The 16,106-nt window shown below is 36.9% G+C and overlaps 1 protein-coding gene and 1 long non-coding RNA gene across 6 annotated transcripts in view; one reads left to right on the top strand and one right to left on the bottom strand.

Annotated features, from left to right (window-relative positions):
* The window catches only part of LOC132096868 (adhesion G protein-coupled receptor L2-like), a 93,013-nt gene extending 77,541 nt beyond the window's left edge, over positions 1 to 15,472 (top strand). For 2 of the 5 annotated variants that reach the window (XM_059502526.1, XM_059502527.1), the window contains 8 exons: positions 64 to 284; positions 1,092 to 1,158; positions 5,414 to 5,505; positions 6,726 to 6,894; positions 7,705 to 7,833; positions 8,367 to 8,463; positions 10,350 to 10,478; positions 13,761 to 15,472. In XM_059502526.1, coding sequence (XP_059358509.1) covers positions 64 to 284; positions 1,092 to 1,158; positions 5,414 to 5,505; positions 6,726 to 6,894; positions 7,705 to 7,833; positions 8,367 to 8,463; positions 10,350 to 10,478; positions 13,761 to 14,584 — 1,728 coding nt within the window. In that variant the 3' untranslated portion in view covers positions 14,585 to 15,472. Of the gene's footprint in view, positions 1 to 63; positions 285 to 1,091; positions 1,159 to 5,413; positions 5,506 to 6,725; positions 6,895 to 7,704; positions 7,834 to 8,366; positions 8,464 to 10,349; positions 10,479 to 12,661; positions 12,698 to 13,760 lie in introns of all 5 variants that reach the window. The other 3 variants (XM_059502528.1, XM_059502529.1, XM_059502530.1) reach the window with 2 other exon arrangements.
* The window catches only part of LOC132096871 (uncharacterized), a 207,753-nt gene that overhangs the window by 155,562 nt on the left and 36,085 nt on the right, over positions 1 to 16,106 (bottom strand). The gene's annotated exons all lie outside the window — the stretch shown is intronic.

Consider the following 16,106-nt stretch of genomic DNA (forward strand, 5'->3'; position numbering starts at 1 on the left):
TTTTTAGGCATCAAACCATAGGCAGGTTTGTTTGATTCTTTGTGTTTATTTCTTCCTGCTCAGATTGTGTGCTCTGTGATTGCTGGAGTTCTGCATTTCTTCTTTCTTGCCACATTTGCCTGGATGTGTTTGGAGGCGGTTCAGTTGTTCCTCATGCTTGTGGAGGTCTTTGAGAGTGAATTCTCCAGACGAAAATACTATTACGCATCTGGCTACCTGTTCCCCTGTGTGGTGGTTGGCATTTCAGCAGCCATCGACTATAAGAGCTACGGGACGAGGAAAGCGTGAGTAATGTTGTTTATTGATATCGGCTTGCAGATTAAATGCAGATATAGACCTCCCTCTGTCCATTAATGTTGTTAATACTAAACAACGTTAACAATCAAAAACCAGTCACTGCTCGTGACTGTATCTTTAGATTTAATAAGTATTAATTCTAATTAATTTTTCTGTTTAGTTTAGGAGCCAATTCTCACTGTTGATTACTTTGCTTATATTACTAGTATATTGGCGGTTTATTAGCACTTATAAATCACACCCTACCCAATATCTAGACTTAACAACTACCTTACTAACTATTAATGAACAGTAAATCTGGAGTTTATTAAGGCAAATGTCATATGTCAATACAGTGTTTTGGTCATACCATCCAAGTTAACACTTTCTCCAATGGTAGATCTCACCAAATCTCTGAATAAAGTTCTATAATATTATGGTGGTTATCACGGTCAAACATCACAATATTTGAGGCAGCCTGAGTGACTGCTTTCCATTAGACAAAACTATATTTTATGGCAGTGTTTCCCAACACTGCTTCTGGAGGCACACCAACAGTGCATATTTTCAACCTCTTCCTAATCAAACACACCTGATTCAACTCATCAGTTCGTTAGTAAGACCTAAAATTGATGGGTTAGAAAAGGGAGACATCCAAAATGTGGAGTGCCTCTGGAAACAGGGTTGGGAAACACTGATTTAGGGAATTCATTCCCTCCAATGAAAGTGGTTGTCAATCTCAGAACTTTGTGTGTTCATATCTTTAAGTAATTGCTTCTATGGTGGTCCTTTTCTTTCTTTTTTCCTCTTTCCAGCTGTTGGTTGAGGGTTGATAATCATTTCATTTGGAGTTTCATTGGCCCTGTTACGTTCATCATAATGGTAAGTTTTTCACATTTCCCAAGAATACCTTTATTTACAGTAGGTGTATGGAATTTTAATTTAATTGCCATGTTTTCATCGTGTTGTGGTTCTTTGCGATGTGTTGGATTGTCTTTAGTTTCTTCAGTCTACAGTTCCAACTGAATGTATGTTTGTTAAAATGTCTTTGTAATGTATGTTGCACTCAAATAACTTAATGCTCTTTAATTTTGATTACTGTGTTCCCATTGATCAGACTTCATTCATAGAGTGAAACTATTTCCATTGAATAATTATTGAGACTACTGTGCTCTTGGAAAGCGTTGATGCAGCAGATGTTTTTGTGACCTTCACCAGATCTGTACCTAGACACAATCCAGTCTTTGAGCTCTGCAGGCATTATCTTTGACCTTATGGCTTGGTTTTTGCATTAATATCCAGTTTTTTTTAGCTGTTCGACCTTATATAGGTGTGGGTTTTTCAAAATCATGTCCTATCAATTAAATTTGCAACACATTGACTGGAATCAAAAGGGTAAAAACAACATGAACCGCAGAAATGGGATTCGCCTGAGCTAAACGTAAAGTAATCTTCAATCTGCTTTTTGCTTTTTCATTATTAGGGAAAATACAGTAGTAATTATTTACAAATAATCACAAATGAAATAATTTTAAATGTGTGCTCTCCACTGCCACAAGTAGGGACTACATGGACTTACAGTACAGCTATGGATAGACGAAGTTGTAACTATAATGATATGAATTATGGCATAATTGTGCTTGGTGAGAATGTGCTTTCTTTTTCAAAATCCACACCATTTTCTACAGAGAAATGCCCTGAAATGCAGAGATACTGAAGTGTGCAGTCAGTGCTGTTTCATGTATACATGCACTAACTTTAAATGTGCATACAGCGGCTTTTCAGAACAAGAAACGGTTACACCTAATACATCCATGTTCCTCCTGTCTCAGAGAGATCTCATTCTGTAACCATGAATTTAAAACAAATGTGTGCATCGCATATCTAGGTCACATTTTACCCCAAAAGCAAAGCTAAAACCCTTTGTGTAGGACCATTTCTTTATCCATTTATTTAAATATGTCATCATAATGCTTGGCACTTTATCGCGAAATATCTTGCGTGACATTTTCAATTAAGCAGATCCTCCCCTGTACCTTTAAACAGGAAATGCTAAGATATACTTCAACGGGCTCAGTCAGCTTGTGTCTGAACTCAGACTGGTTTATCTTAAACTTGTGCTTGTGGGTCTATTTTGGGGGATGGAAGGGTGGGATGGAGGAGGGGAGGCACAGAGGTGCTTCGGCTGGCCGTCTCATCAGATCTGTGTTATAAATCAGATCACTCCCAGCTGTGTTATAAATGCATTCCTGGCTTCTCCGCCCATGCCGGAGCGAAGCGGCTCCTGGTGGCTCAGCAGCAACTCTCAACAGCGCCATAATTAATGATCTAACAGACCCGACCTATCTCTCTTTCTCTCTCTCACTCCATGAATCCTCCCATGTCTTTTCCTTTTGTCAGTTGACCTGTTTCTCCTTTCTAATCTCCTGCTTCCGGTTTAATAACACTTTTTGTGCTGCAGGCATGAATTATATCTTGAATCATAAAGAGAGGTGTGCCATTTCTTTTCAGACATACAATTTTTGCCCTGTTGTAAAAAATAAATAAAAATAAAATAAATAAAAACGGGTGAAAAAGCCAATATTAAAGGTGGGACCTGCACCAAATAGAGTCCAGAGATGTGGAAGTAGAGCATGGTGCTAGCAGTACTAAGAGAGCAATAAATCTAATTCACAGGGAATGCATGCAGTGATACAAAAAATGCACGTTTAATAAAATTAAATGCCTCGTTGTTATGGATGATGTCAGCGTGCTTACTAACGATGCACACAGTGATTGGCTGATAATCTCTGTCAGACAAGTATATGTTCAGCTCATTGTCCGCCTCTTACATGTGTGCTTCTCATAAACAATTAGTGAATATGCATATAAACAGCCTTTTAATTAACAGAGTAAAATAATCATGGCTGATAATAAAGCATTCAAACATGCTTGCCCCACTGGGTAATGAAAACAGGGATATAATCAAAGGATAATTTAGAGTTGGGATAACCTCCAAAATTAAAGGCGATACCTTTTTAAAAGCTCATTATCATCAAATGCTGCTAAAATGTTTACATTCAGAGGCCGATTGCCGGCAACAGCCATTTAGGATCATTTGTGGCATGATTTTAGTGACTTCTGAGTTTTCTTCACTACTTCTAACCTTTCACAGATTTAGGAGTTAGTTTTAGTGTTAAAAGGCTTTGTGAAATACACTTAGAGCAAAAAATTAGGAATGGCACACCCATTATTTTAAAGATTTTCTCCTAAATCTGCAAGTTAAGAGCTACTTTTAGCCTTAAGATCTTTTGTGAATATGGGCCCTGGTCTGCTGTTTTCTGTTTGTTTGTTTGTTTTTTTTCATATTGGATGTAAAAATAAGGATTCAAAGTGAACGAAAAGAGGAAGGTAAACGTCCCATCCAGAAAAGAGTGAGATGGATCAAGAGTGACTGGAACAAGAGATATACCAATTAGTCTGGGGAAATAACCCTTAATCTAAATGTTTCCATATTTGCGATGTGACATTTTCTTCCTTGTTTATTTCTTTTGCAAACATGGCTTTTAATTGCATTGTAAAAGTTGCTTTGTATACAGGTTGCAGCATGTACTCTACAGTTAGTAAATAGCTTTGGATAAGTCAAACAGAAGTAGCAGACAAGCCTGAAGAACTGCCAAATGAAAATGCAAAGTATATATAGATTTAAACAAATCATTTGTAATTGTTGTTTTTTTTTTCTTTCTTGCGTGCTTTTAGTCTTCTTCTCCGCCAGTCCTGCTCTTTCTGTAATTCTTTGTTTTTGAGCGGGCGCAAAATTGAGTTGAATTCTTTGGTGTTTACATGTGGTTTGTGTTGATGATCGACGGAGCAAAGAATTCAGTGCCTTTTCTTTTCAAAAGGCATATTCCTTTTTCTCTCTAGCTGCATTCTGTATATATAATATATATATATATATATATATATATATGTGTGTGTTTGTGTGTGTGTGTGTGTGTGTGTGTGCCTCCAAAAAAGAAACCAGATGTGTGTTTTTCATTCTCTTGTATGCAAAGCTAAATAAATGTGCTCATTTATTTCTCATTTTGAACTGAAGTCAAACACAATATACTAAGACAACAACACGTGCTTTACTAACCTATACACAGTCAGTGTGTGCATGCTACATTTTCAATATTTGACCCACATTTTGGAATAAAACATAGTTTCAAAAACATATAGTTTAAAAATAGTTCTCTACTTGCTTTTATTCCATTTTAGACTTTTAGTATTTTTGAGAATTGAATAGAAAGTGAACTGTGTAGCGAGAGCTTCTAAAATCAGGACACTGTTATAATATATAGTGGGAAATTTGGAAAGTCTGGGGACGAAATAGCTTTTGTCACCACCAACTAAATTAAGACAAGCTTCTTTTAATAGAGGTGCTCTATTCTTGTTCCACATATTTAATATAGATGATAGTCATTTTTTGTTTCCTGAAGTATGTTTCTTTAAGAGGTCTTCTCTGGTCAGCCTGAATTACATTCCCATGTTCAGGGCGGTGAAGAAAAACACAAGCTCTTGCCAGCAAGCAGACATTTTCAGGGCCAAAGTTATGACTTATACTCGTCTGAGAAGGCGCCTACACGCAGTTCGTCTCCGATTATCTTTAAGATCAGAATTGGGAACAAATGGTAGCACTTTATTTTCTGCGTGATAGTTTATGTCTCGAGAATATCAATGTTCTTACAAGCTTCTGTACTGACTTAAATCACTATTGAAGATCTATTTCAATTGTCATGCTAAGAAGACCTTTTCAAATGGTCCATGCATAGAACTATAGTTTATAAGATGTCTTGGAAACTCCCAACAGAGTTCATGCATTCTTGCATTTTAACATTTTTTTAGCTGCTGTCTGCTTTTTGAATTATTGAAGGCTATGCTTTGTAGTTCAGATCAGCCAACATAAAAGGTGCTTTATTTTTATTTTTCAATCCCATTGATAGTCGTCTAATAGCCTGGTAATCACAGATCCCAAGAAAGATCATTGCACGGTGCTCGTGAATGTAAATATGAAATGATGTTTGACAAATATGCCATCTGAATGATGAATTGCAATCGTGATCGCCAAGAGCTTCTTGGTGTGGTCTTCTCAACATGTTTTTTTCTTTTCCGACAGCTCAATCTAATCTTTCTGGTGGTGACTATGTACAAGATGGTAAAACACTCAATGTCTATGAAACCTGATTCCAGCCGACTGGAGAGCATACGGTAAGCTCAGTCTTCAATTCTGTCGAACACGCTTAGCAGCTGTGCGATTTTACGCTTTCATTTCAAGTTGCTAATAACAACAGCGTGGCCGTTGCATTGTTTCTGAATGAACCGGTTCACGAGGTACAGCTTGGATCTGGACGTGTAAATACTCAAATACAGCTAATTGGGGTTTATGGGAATAATTACAGAAAACATTAACTAATTAATTTGCTTCCTGAAATGTGAGAGCACAGTCTGACCCTCTTATAAACATTGTCCTTGGGAACGAAATGCATATTTCCAGATGGGCTGTGCAATGGTATGACAAGCAAGATGTTTTATTGGACCCAAAGTCGTAATTATTTTTAAACTTGCATCTGGGGGCCGTGAAATCTGCTCTTGTCATGTCCATTTGAAGAAATCGTCAGTTCAGGACATTTGATCCACAGAACTAGTTGCTGGACTCTGTAATGGGAAAGAGTCCAGTGATACACGGCTGGGTGGTCGAATCCTAGGAATGGCTTGAGTTTTATAAAAGTATTCAGTGATTGTTATTATTATTATTATTATATATTTTTTTTTCATCAGTCCTGTTCTGTGAGTTGGCTCTCTTTAATGATTCATTTGTGTATTGGGAGTAAAACAGAGCACATGAATGCAATAGCCAATCAAAGTCAATTAACTGACTCTCTGACAGAGAGGAAATAAACTCAATCCCACTCAAATCAGCAGTGTTTTGCTCAGCATGACCTCACCGACTCATTTTAATCAACAATGATGTCAGTGAGATTGAATAAATGCATAAACAGCGATAAACTAATTCAGAAACACACAAAGCTAATGCAATCTAACTTCTGTTAATTGACACAAAAGATGATGTTTTAAAGAATGTGGGTAACCTGTGGATTTACACCATGCTGTATTCCATGTTATGAAAGTCATAAATGATAACAGAGAAGTAAAAATGTTTTTTATATATCATTAGAACCATTACAGCAGGCGTAATGCGGAGAGTTTGGCGCTTATAAACAGATACTGTATGATATTGCTCACAAAAGCAACCCAGGCTCATTGGAAATACATGCTTGCGGCGATGGATATTACGTAAAGAAACTGCAGTGATTCATACGTTTAGCTACGTTTTTGAGATTTGCAGAAATGTATGTATTTCCAATGAGCCTGGGTAGATAAAAAAGGGCTGTGAAATGTCTTTCTGACTGCTATCCTGTGGTTTTCAGGTCCTGGGTGTTTGGTGCTTTCACACTGCTGTGTCTGGTTTGTCTGACGTGGTCCTTCGGTCTGTTTTTCCTGAACGACTCTTCAGTAATCATGGCGTACCTCTTCACTATCTTCAACACTTTACAAGGGATGTTCATCTTCATCTTCCACTGTCTTCTGCAGAAGAAGGTAAACCCATGACATACAGAAGAAACTGGTTTGTCAGATGCCACTTTCTTTATTATTGATGGCCGCTGAATGTTAATAATAAAACACATATTAATACCTTATTCTGCATGAGCATATTAACTATTAATAAGCAGCAAATTAGAAGTTTATTGAGACAAAAGATATAGTTAATTAATAGTGAGAATTGGTCCTTAAAATAAAGTTTGTCCTGAAAGACAGCAGCAAAGATGCTAGTAAATAAAGAGAGATTAAATCCATAAAGTGTATTTGTATTACGTAACATTGCAGGTATGCATGAAGTTTTGTGTATGTATTAATAAGTTATTAATTTCAAGGAATATTAAATCTTTAAGCAGCACATGTAGTGCATTTTCCCATGAGTTTAATCCAAATGAATCATTTAACCAACTCACAATTGTTTTATATATCTTAAGTTTAATTACACTACGTCCACAAATGAATAAGATAAATTGTAAATCTCACAAAGGGTAAAGGTATTAATATTTTATGAATATTTTATGCAAACTCTTTGCTAATAAAGGGTTATGAACTGTAGTTTGTAATCTGCAAAAACTTTTTCAGGTTTATGCTCAGATGTGGAGGACAAGTCTTCAATGGCATTTTCAGTGTGCATAAAAATCTCTGATATGTGACTGAAATATTATATCTGATATTACCATCTAGCAATGTGATTGGTTGAATGACTTTTAATGGGTAATCGATTCAGTGCCTGATTAGTAAACATACACATTAGTTTTCTGATATGTGATATTTACTGTATGTCTCCTCTCTGTTGGATTGTGTCTTCAGGTGCGTAAAGAGTACAGCAAGTGTTTGCGTCGGTCTCAGTGCTGTACTGCTCTTCCCTCTGAAGGACCTCACGCCGTCACCAAACCCTCGGCCTCCAGGGCCACCGCTCGATATTCATCTGCTACACAGGTACATCTCAATCAAATCCTGCTTTCACCTGTCAAAATCTGCTTTATTGATATGGTCTCTCTCTCGCCTGCAGTAGTGATTTTAAAGGATCGCTCTTCGCCGTCTGGTCGAGATTGATTCCCTTAAACAGGGACAGGTTAAAGAATCAATCACTCGGCTGTTTAGAAAGCTTCCTGTTCATTTGGAGCCAGAAATGAACAATTCGGCGAGTCGTTAACTGAAGACTCGTCCCGAACAGATTGTTAAATCACTGACTTGTTGACAGTTGTATAAGTCCAATTCACATTTGAGCCGTTTCAACAGATTCAGTGAATGAGCTCGCTCATGAATCAGAAATCGATTAGGTGTCTTAAAAATGCATGTCTGTTTGCTTGCAAAATGATTGTTATTGTGGTTATGGTGAGGGGTTTGTGAAGCTGCAGCAGATGAAATCTTCAGAATGTGTTGTTTAGACGGTTTTTTTAGTCACTGCAGAGCTGTTTGCGTGAATATTAGCCGCATTAATCAGCGAGCTTGTCTCTGTGTCGCTGCAGAGCCGCATCAGGAGCATGTGGAACGACACTGTGAGGAAACAATCAGAGTCATCCTTCATCTCCGGAGATATCAACAGCACTTCCACTCTGAACCAAGGTAACAGATGAACCCTGGGCTCTCACACGCGCTGCTGTGGGTTTATAGACACTGTAGGGTTTTTCTACTTGTTCCAGAGATGCTTATATGAAAGGTATAATTATTTTATCTCCTTCTGTCTTCATTTAAATGAGCGTAAATAGTAACAAATTCTGTTTGCTTTGGAATGCATTCATTATATATTTTTAATTTTGTTTATTTCTTTAATAGTTGGTTGGTGAATGCAGCCAGCGGTCACAAAGTGCATTAAAACTAACTCAGGAACTGTTTCAATTTGACGAATTCAACCAAATTGGACCGACTCGGTATAAACTTACTGTCACCAGATTGAATCTTGTGAGTTTTGTGGTTAGTTTAGTTCACAGGGAATTAATTCAGTGCTTAGCTGAGGATGGAAACATTATTATGGACACATTTACTCTTCACTGTAAGAGATTAGTAAGAAACTATCACCAGTTGACCCAGACTTACATGCTGAGAGATAGAAAATAAGCTGAATCTAATATAATATGAATGCAAGTAAAAGTATTTTATATAGATCCACAGCGAGATTGCATTGTCTTATACAAATAAGTGTAAATGCCTTTATTATTTTATTAAAATATTAATTTAATTAGTTATTTCGCAGACTTTTTTGCAAGCACAAAAAACTCAAAGTGAACAGTGCTCGTAGCTGCCATTGATTATTTGAAAGTTAACACTTGATTGCATCAAAACGTATTTTGTTCTTTTTTCTTTTTAGAGACACGACAAGTAATGAAGATATATTTGGTGTACCAATGTCTCCTTTTTTTTTACTTGGTGATATACAGTTTGTTCATGTCACAGCATCTCATCCTGCTGTGTGGCCCATGATGCATTGCATCAATCCATTATACTAGCCATTTTATCAAACTATATATATTTATATATATATATAGCACTGCATTTATTTTTTTAGGTTTTCTCCATCACACATTATATACAGGTTTAAACACTTATAGAGAAGCACAAAGCAGCAATAGAACATTTGGCTTCAAATGCATAATGGGATATTTCTTCTCTTTCATTTTCAGCTGTTTTGGACTTTTTTCATTAGGACTCTATATGAAATCCTTTATTTTCCTTCTTTCTTTTTATTTGGCAGTTTAAAATGTAAAAATGCATGTAGGAATGAAAAAAAAACAAAACAAAAAAACATAGGGACTTTGTTAAAAGCCTCCACCTAAACATGTACGTTTTCACAATATTAACCGAGTAATTTATATAACTACATCCAAAAAAGTAAATAAGCAATTGTGTTTAAATGTATCAGCGTACATGCATGCATACAATATGTAAAAAGCATATATGTACTGTATGGATGCATCTGTGAAAAGTGCACATATACAAACAAATATAAACGCCAAGAAAATATAGATTTTACACCTAAAAAAATGCTAAAAAAATGGTTTTTGTCTTAGGTTAGAGAGCGATCAGGATGCTTTTTAAAAATGAAGAAAAAAAATTGGGCTTTGCACAATTGTTGCTGATGATGTCTTTTTTTTGTATATTTTGAAAAGATTTAGCTGTGATCTGGCATTGGGAAAGATGCATGCTGTAAATTGAGTCATATTTATAAATATTAGTGTCTGAAAGTCGAACATCTTATCGGTTCTTGTGAGATTAGATATATTTTTGTGTCCAAGTAAAACATTTGCTTGGTGGGCCATTCTGTTCACATATCTGAAATATGTGATCGGTCAACATTTTGTTCTTCTGTCCACTCAGAGCATCTTTTCACACGCATAGCAATGTCATCTGAGTGGCTGTTTCAGTTCACTTTAACATCGCATTGCACCAGATGGAATTCTGTCTTCTGCTCTGTTTTTCGAAACTCATTCTCCTCTCTTTTTTTTGTTCAACAGGAATGAGTGGCAACTATCTGCTAACTAACCCTCTCCTCAGGCCTCACGACACTAACAACCGCTATAACAACCTTCTCGCCGAAACCATCGTCTGCAACACCCCTTCTCCTCCAGCTTTCCGCTCTCCAGGTGCTTTATGGGGCAGGTCTCTTTCTGTCGTTTGGAAATGTGGGCTGGAAATATCCAGGCTTTTTCACAGCATGATGAACACAGGACTGCAGTTTACAGAGAATCTGTAATGAAATCACTGCAGCCCTTCTCTGCATGAGTCTCTTGCTTTTTATACCATTACCTCCAAATGATTAATTAACCCTTTTAATAAAAAAAAAAAAAATAGATGATAAGGCCTTTCCCAGATTTAATTTGTTGAGATAACACAAATATCCAAGTTGTCACTTGATACAGCCTTAAGTGTTAACGATATAACTTTGGTCATTCATTCATTGAAGCATTATTATTTATTTAATATTTTTTGGGCTATTTATTTCCCGCTGTGCATTGTTCATGAGGCAGCCTGAGCATTATATCAGTGTTATCTACTATTTTAATTTCATTTTTAACGTTTTATTTCATTTTATTATCAGTGTTATGATATCTGTTCTTCTCATTTTTATTTTGTTTTTAATATTAATGTATTTATAGAAACGCTGACAGTTTCAGTGCTGTTTACAGGCATATGGACACGTTTTGACTGTAAAGTAGGAGTTTTGTGGTAATATTTGATTTATTGTGGCAGTGTAGTGTATTGTCTCAGCGCTGACTGATGCCTGAAGCAGAAGTGAACAAAAGAATTGAACAGCTTGCTCAGACTGAGACCTTCGCTCTAGACAAACAACAGCAGGAAAAGCTTTTGTACATTTGCAACGTTGAGCAATCAAAGATCTGGCCTGGCTTTTCTCCCAGAATTCCTGCTTTCTAGCTTGTCCGACCACATTCGGTCTGCTTCTTCAGTCCAGACAGTACCTGATTGGATGAAACCCCTCGCCAGCGCATAAACAGATGCAAATCATCTGGGCTGAGATGATGTTTTATGGTTGATTGCTTTATTTTTGTCCTTCATTCCTCCCCTCGGTCCCACTCTCCTCCCGTTCAACTCTTTGATGCCTGTTTCACAGCAGAACACAGACGTGTTTTTCACATCCCTCATGTTTATTTCAAACTACAGAACTTTAAATCCATCCTATGCTCCACATGAAACAGCAGTTCATTAAATTTGTGATGATTTTCCACACTTTCGGTTCTGTCACCAGTTTTTGTTATCAGTCACGAAATACTGCTGTTTCATACTGCTTTGTAATTATGATTCGAGATGTTTATGCATTCATATACTTTAGGCCTGCAGAAAATAATTAGGTAACACTTTATTTTGATAGTCCACTTTAGACATTTTAGTAACTATTAGTAACTTTGCAACTACATGTCAACTAGCAATCCTTAGAGTACTAGTAGTCTAATATCTGCCAACAACTAATTTTGATGCTCCCCAAAACACATTCTACTGACTACACTGTAAGTAACTTTGGAAGAACATGTCAACTTATTCTACAAACCCTACAGTCTACTAATACTCTAATGAGAGTACTTAAATGGTTAGTTGATATTAAGCTGCACTAAGTTACTTTATAGTTAGTGGAATGTCTAAAGTGGACTGTCAGAATGAAGTGTGACTAATATTTATTTATTTCTTTTAAAGATGGCGTGCTAAACCTGATACTCCTGCCATATCCTGCATTCAGCCTTCTGATAGATTCGCTCACAGAAAAATTGATTTAAAAAGCTTTATTTGAATATAATTTGAATTGGGAAGATGCAAAAAGTAGGGATGTGCAAGAAAAAATAAATAAATATATATATATTATCTATATATATTTTTTTAAATTATTCTGTTTCTATTTAATGTTTCTACACTTTGATTGGACCTAAAGAGTTAAAGGGAATTTCAGTCTGTCATAATAATAAACATATAGGGAGATGATAACAGCCATATTACAGTTTAGCGTCAATTGGTGCCAACTTAGTTGTAATATTAACTTATTAACTGAAAAAGAGACTAGTTTTCCTTAATCTTAATTAATGGGGAAAACGACTTTCAGCCTTTCAAGCGTGGAACATTAAAAAAGTCTTGCATATTTCTTTATTCGTGTTATTTGTTTGTTCAAATCGTGAGTGAAATGGCATCTGTGTGGTGGATCTCGATGGACTGAATTCAGACCTTTGGAGTTTGTAAGCTTGGTGATTTCTTACTTTTCTGTCTTTGCTGCAATTTTTTAAAAAGCCGTTGTTTCACTCTTTTTGTTTTGGCTCATGGGCAGTTCTCAGGTCAGCTAGCCTGAGCAGACACACATGATGTGAGTGTTTGCACTCTTCGCCTTCGCTCTGTGATCTGTGGACTGGCATCTGTGTGCTCCATGAACACGCTTTCATCTCTGTTGTGTTCGATGCAGACATTTACAGCATGTTTTGTGTTTATGCTCATGCTTTTTCTTTGAAAAAAAAAAAGAATGCTTATTGTTTTGTGTTTTTGCAAGAGGATCTCAGGTTGCTTTGCTGTTGCTATTACTGTTAAAAACACCAGTTTATGAAACATTTAATATTTTGTTTGAACATTATCTGTTTAGCAACATGCATCTCTACTCTTTTAATTTAATATTTTAGGTTTTAATTAGGGCTGTCAACCAAGTATAATTTTTTATCTAATTAGCTACATGACACGCTGATTAATAGATCCAATTAATCACAAGTTATTCGCACATCAATTTTGGCTGAGAAATTACCCTCCAAAAATCATTTAAAGTCATTGTTGTGTTAGATGAATAAAACATTGAATAAACATTGCAAAAAAAATTGCTTTTGATTCAGCACTGCCTAAATAATGATAATAATTCAGATAATAATTCTGATTTATTAAAATTGAATGAATGGGTCAATGAAACATTGGCTCACTCGATTCGTTCAGGATTCATTCAGTAACGAAACACTGCTCTCTACTGCTCTTTGTTTGGAAGTTTATTATTATTATTAATTAAAACAGACAATATTATATCTAAAATGAAACACTTTAACTTTTTTATTGAACTACTGTATATAATCAGCATCACATTCAAAATTCTCATGTTATATTAAACTATATCATATGATACAAGACGACAAAACCATACAGGGCATTTTTTTCGCTCCTATCTTGAAAAGAAAGATAACAGTACAGATTAGAGCTAATTTTAACATAATTTTCCCATAATTAATCACACCAAATTAACACATTCAATCGACAGCCCTAGTTTTAATACATTGTTTTTAGTTGGCATTTTGGCATGTAATGAGTGTGATGAGAAATCCCGTGTCCTTAATAGTAACACATACCTAGTATACTACTTACTGTTTCCAACAATTAAATTTTTGTTATTATTTCAGGCCAGAACTCACTAAGCCACAGCCGTGATATAAGCACCATGGACACGCTCCCTCTCAACGACAACTTCAACAACAGCTACTCACAGCAAGAGGACGACTACGAAGACCCCGTGTTGTGTTGCCCGCCTGCTGACGCTCTGCGTCTGGATGACCCTGACTTTGAGAAGATGATCATCTCCGAGCTGGTTCACAACAACCTGAGGCCTCGCCGGCCACAGCAAAGTCAGTCCGGCTCAAAAAGCCAACCAGTGCCCAACAGCAGCCACCGGGATCTGCAGGAGACCTTCAACGAGGGTGTCGGGAATAGAAACCGGAGTGAAGATGATGCCACCGTTTCCGACACCTCCGCTTTGCCGCCTTCTGCCAGCCACCCGGCGCTGGAGCTGCTTCTCCTCCACCCCAACGACCGGGAGGCCCTCGAGGCCCCACTTTTGCCCCAACGAACTCACTCACTCCTTTACAGCGCTCAGAAGGCCAGCAAAAAGGTAGAAGAAGATAAGGAAAGCGCGAAAGAGTTGGACAACGCACCCTCGCCGAATAACAGGGACTCGTTGTACACAAGCATGCCCAATCTCAGAGACTCTCAGTCCTCCGAATCCCCTGACCTTGTCAGTGGACAGGAGGATGGTTCTCCTTGCTCATCTGCCCAAAGTGAAACTGAGGAACAGTGCTACAAGAGTTTGCCCGACCTGGGAGACGGGACTCAACCACTTTCCTACTATCAGATCAGCCGCCGAGGCACTAGCGAGGGGTGCATTGGCCCCGGGATTCCCGAGGGCGAAGCCTCTAGCGATGGACAGATGCAGCTAATCACCAGCCTCTGAGCCAAGAATGTACGCTTTCCTCCGTTTTCTTCTTTTGCTTTTACCATCCACAGACAACAGCAAGTCAACCGCACAATGAATTGTTTTCTAGTTACAGAACTCTGGTCAAACTCTTCTGTCGTACTGATCAAACTGCTCGAAGTGAGCAGAAAGTGTCAAGACTGGCATCATCTACGTCTGCCAAAATCTTTGTACAGTATATATAAATAAATAAACATGCCAATGTCTGATTTTTTGTAGGACTTTGAAAACTCCCAGCCAGTTCGCAGGTGAATCTTCCCTTCTTGGAAAGACTGTGATACAGGACATGAAACGAATGAATTAAAATCCCAGACTCAGGCCTTATATTTTCTCTATTGCACAAATAACTGTTGTACGAATGACAACTAAAGAAAATCTATTTTGCAGTACCAGCTGTAAAGAAAGCCAGTTCAAACCCGTAATCACCACATCTCCACTTGTGAATGTGTTCAGCAATGGATTTTGCCATGGAAGTTGTATTTTGCCGACGTAAATGTACAAAAAAGGAGCGTCCTTATTTTTTTAGCTTAACGGAAGTTGTGTCTTGCACAAATTTGGAGTGAGTTGGACTTTTATGTAATTTGTTTTACTTAAAAAATGTAAAAAAAAAATGCTTTGACTTTGTCAGGGATCAATAACATTCATACGTGTCAACACGATGTCCTTAAGAACATATCTCAGTATTTGGCACTAAATAATTTATTATATGAAGTATGAAATGAAAAGGGTTGGAACGAAAGTGGATGTGATATAACACTGTTGATATTCACTTCAGTCTTTTTTAGGACCCCATTGTCATTGCAGATGTACATTCAACTCTTTGTTTGATATGGAATAAATGTGATGATTTTTTCTTGTTTGCAGATATATCATTCTCATTCAGTGAAGCATCAAACTAGCCTAACAATTTTACTAGATGTCAAAATAACCTAAGATCTCTTCATAACTTGCCTGATGAATTATTTGCAATATAAATAAATTGTTGCTAGCAAAACTTTGAAACGATGTAACCCATTTATGCCTCATTTTTATGGTGCCCTTCTATTTAATTAATTGACAGTTTGTACTTACTGTATGGCTAGGATTAGGGTTTGGTTTTGGTTAATTGCATGTAATTATGCAAAATTTGTTATCACAATAATCTGACAGCATCTCTCATCATGTCGCTGGTTCATATGTTTTGGAAGAGGCATGGCTTTGGAGAGTGATTTGCAGAGAGGCTGCGATATTATGCCTTTAAATCTAGCTTGCTATTGCTAGCCTCTCTGAAATCACCTACCATGGACACTGTTAAGTAAAGTGTTAGAAAAATTGGTGAAAACTGAAACCCTTATGCAAAATTACCAATTGTTTGGATTCCTATTGAAATGAATGTTATGCACCTGCAAGAATTAGCAGAATAATGATAAATGTGACCTCCAACCTAAAACTACACGGGCCATGATACATCAGAATCTGTTTTGTTTTTTGTTTTTTACTTCTCAAGAACGTTTTTAATGTT

The sequence above is a fragment of the Carassius carassius genome, chromosome 20 (genome assembly GCF_963082965.1).
Source record: "Carassius carassius chromosome 20, fCarCar2.1, whole genome shotgun sequence".
Taxonomy (NCBI): Eukaryota; Metazoa; Chordata; class Actinopteri; order Cypriniformes; family Cyprinidae; genus Carassius; species Carassius carassius.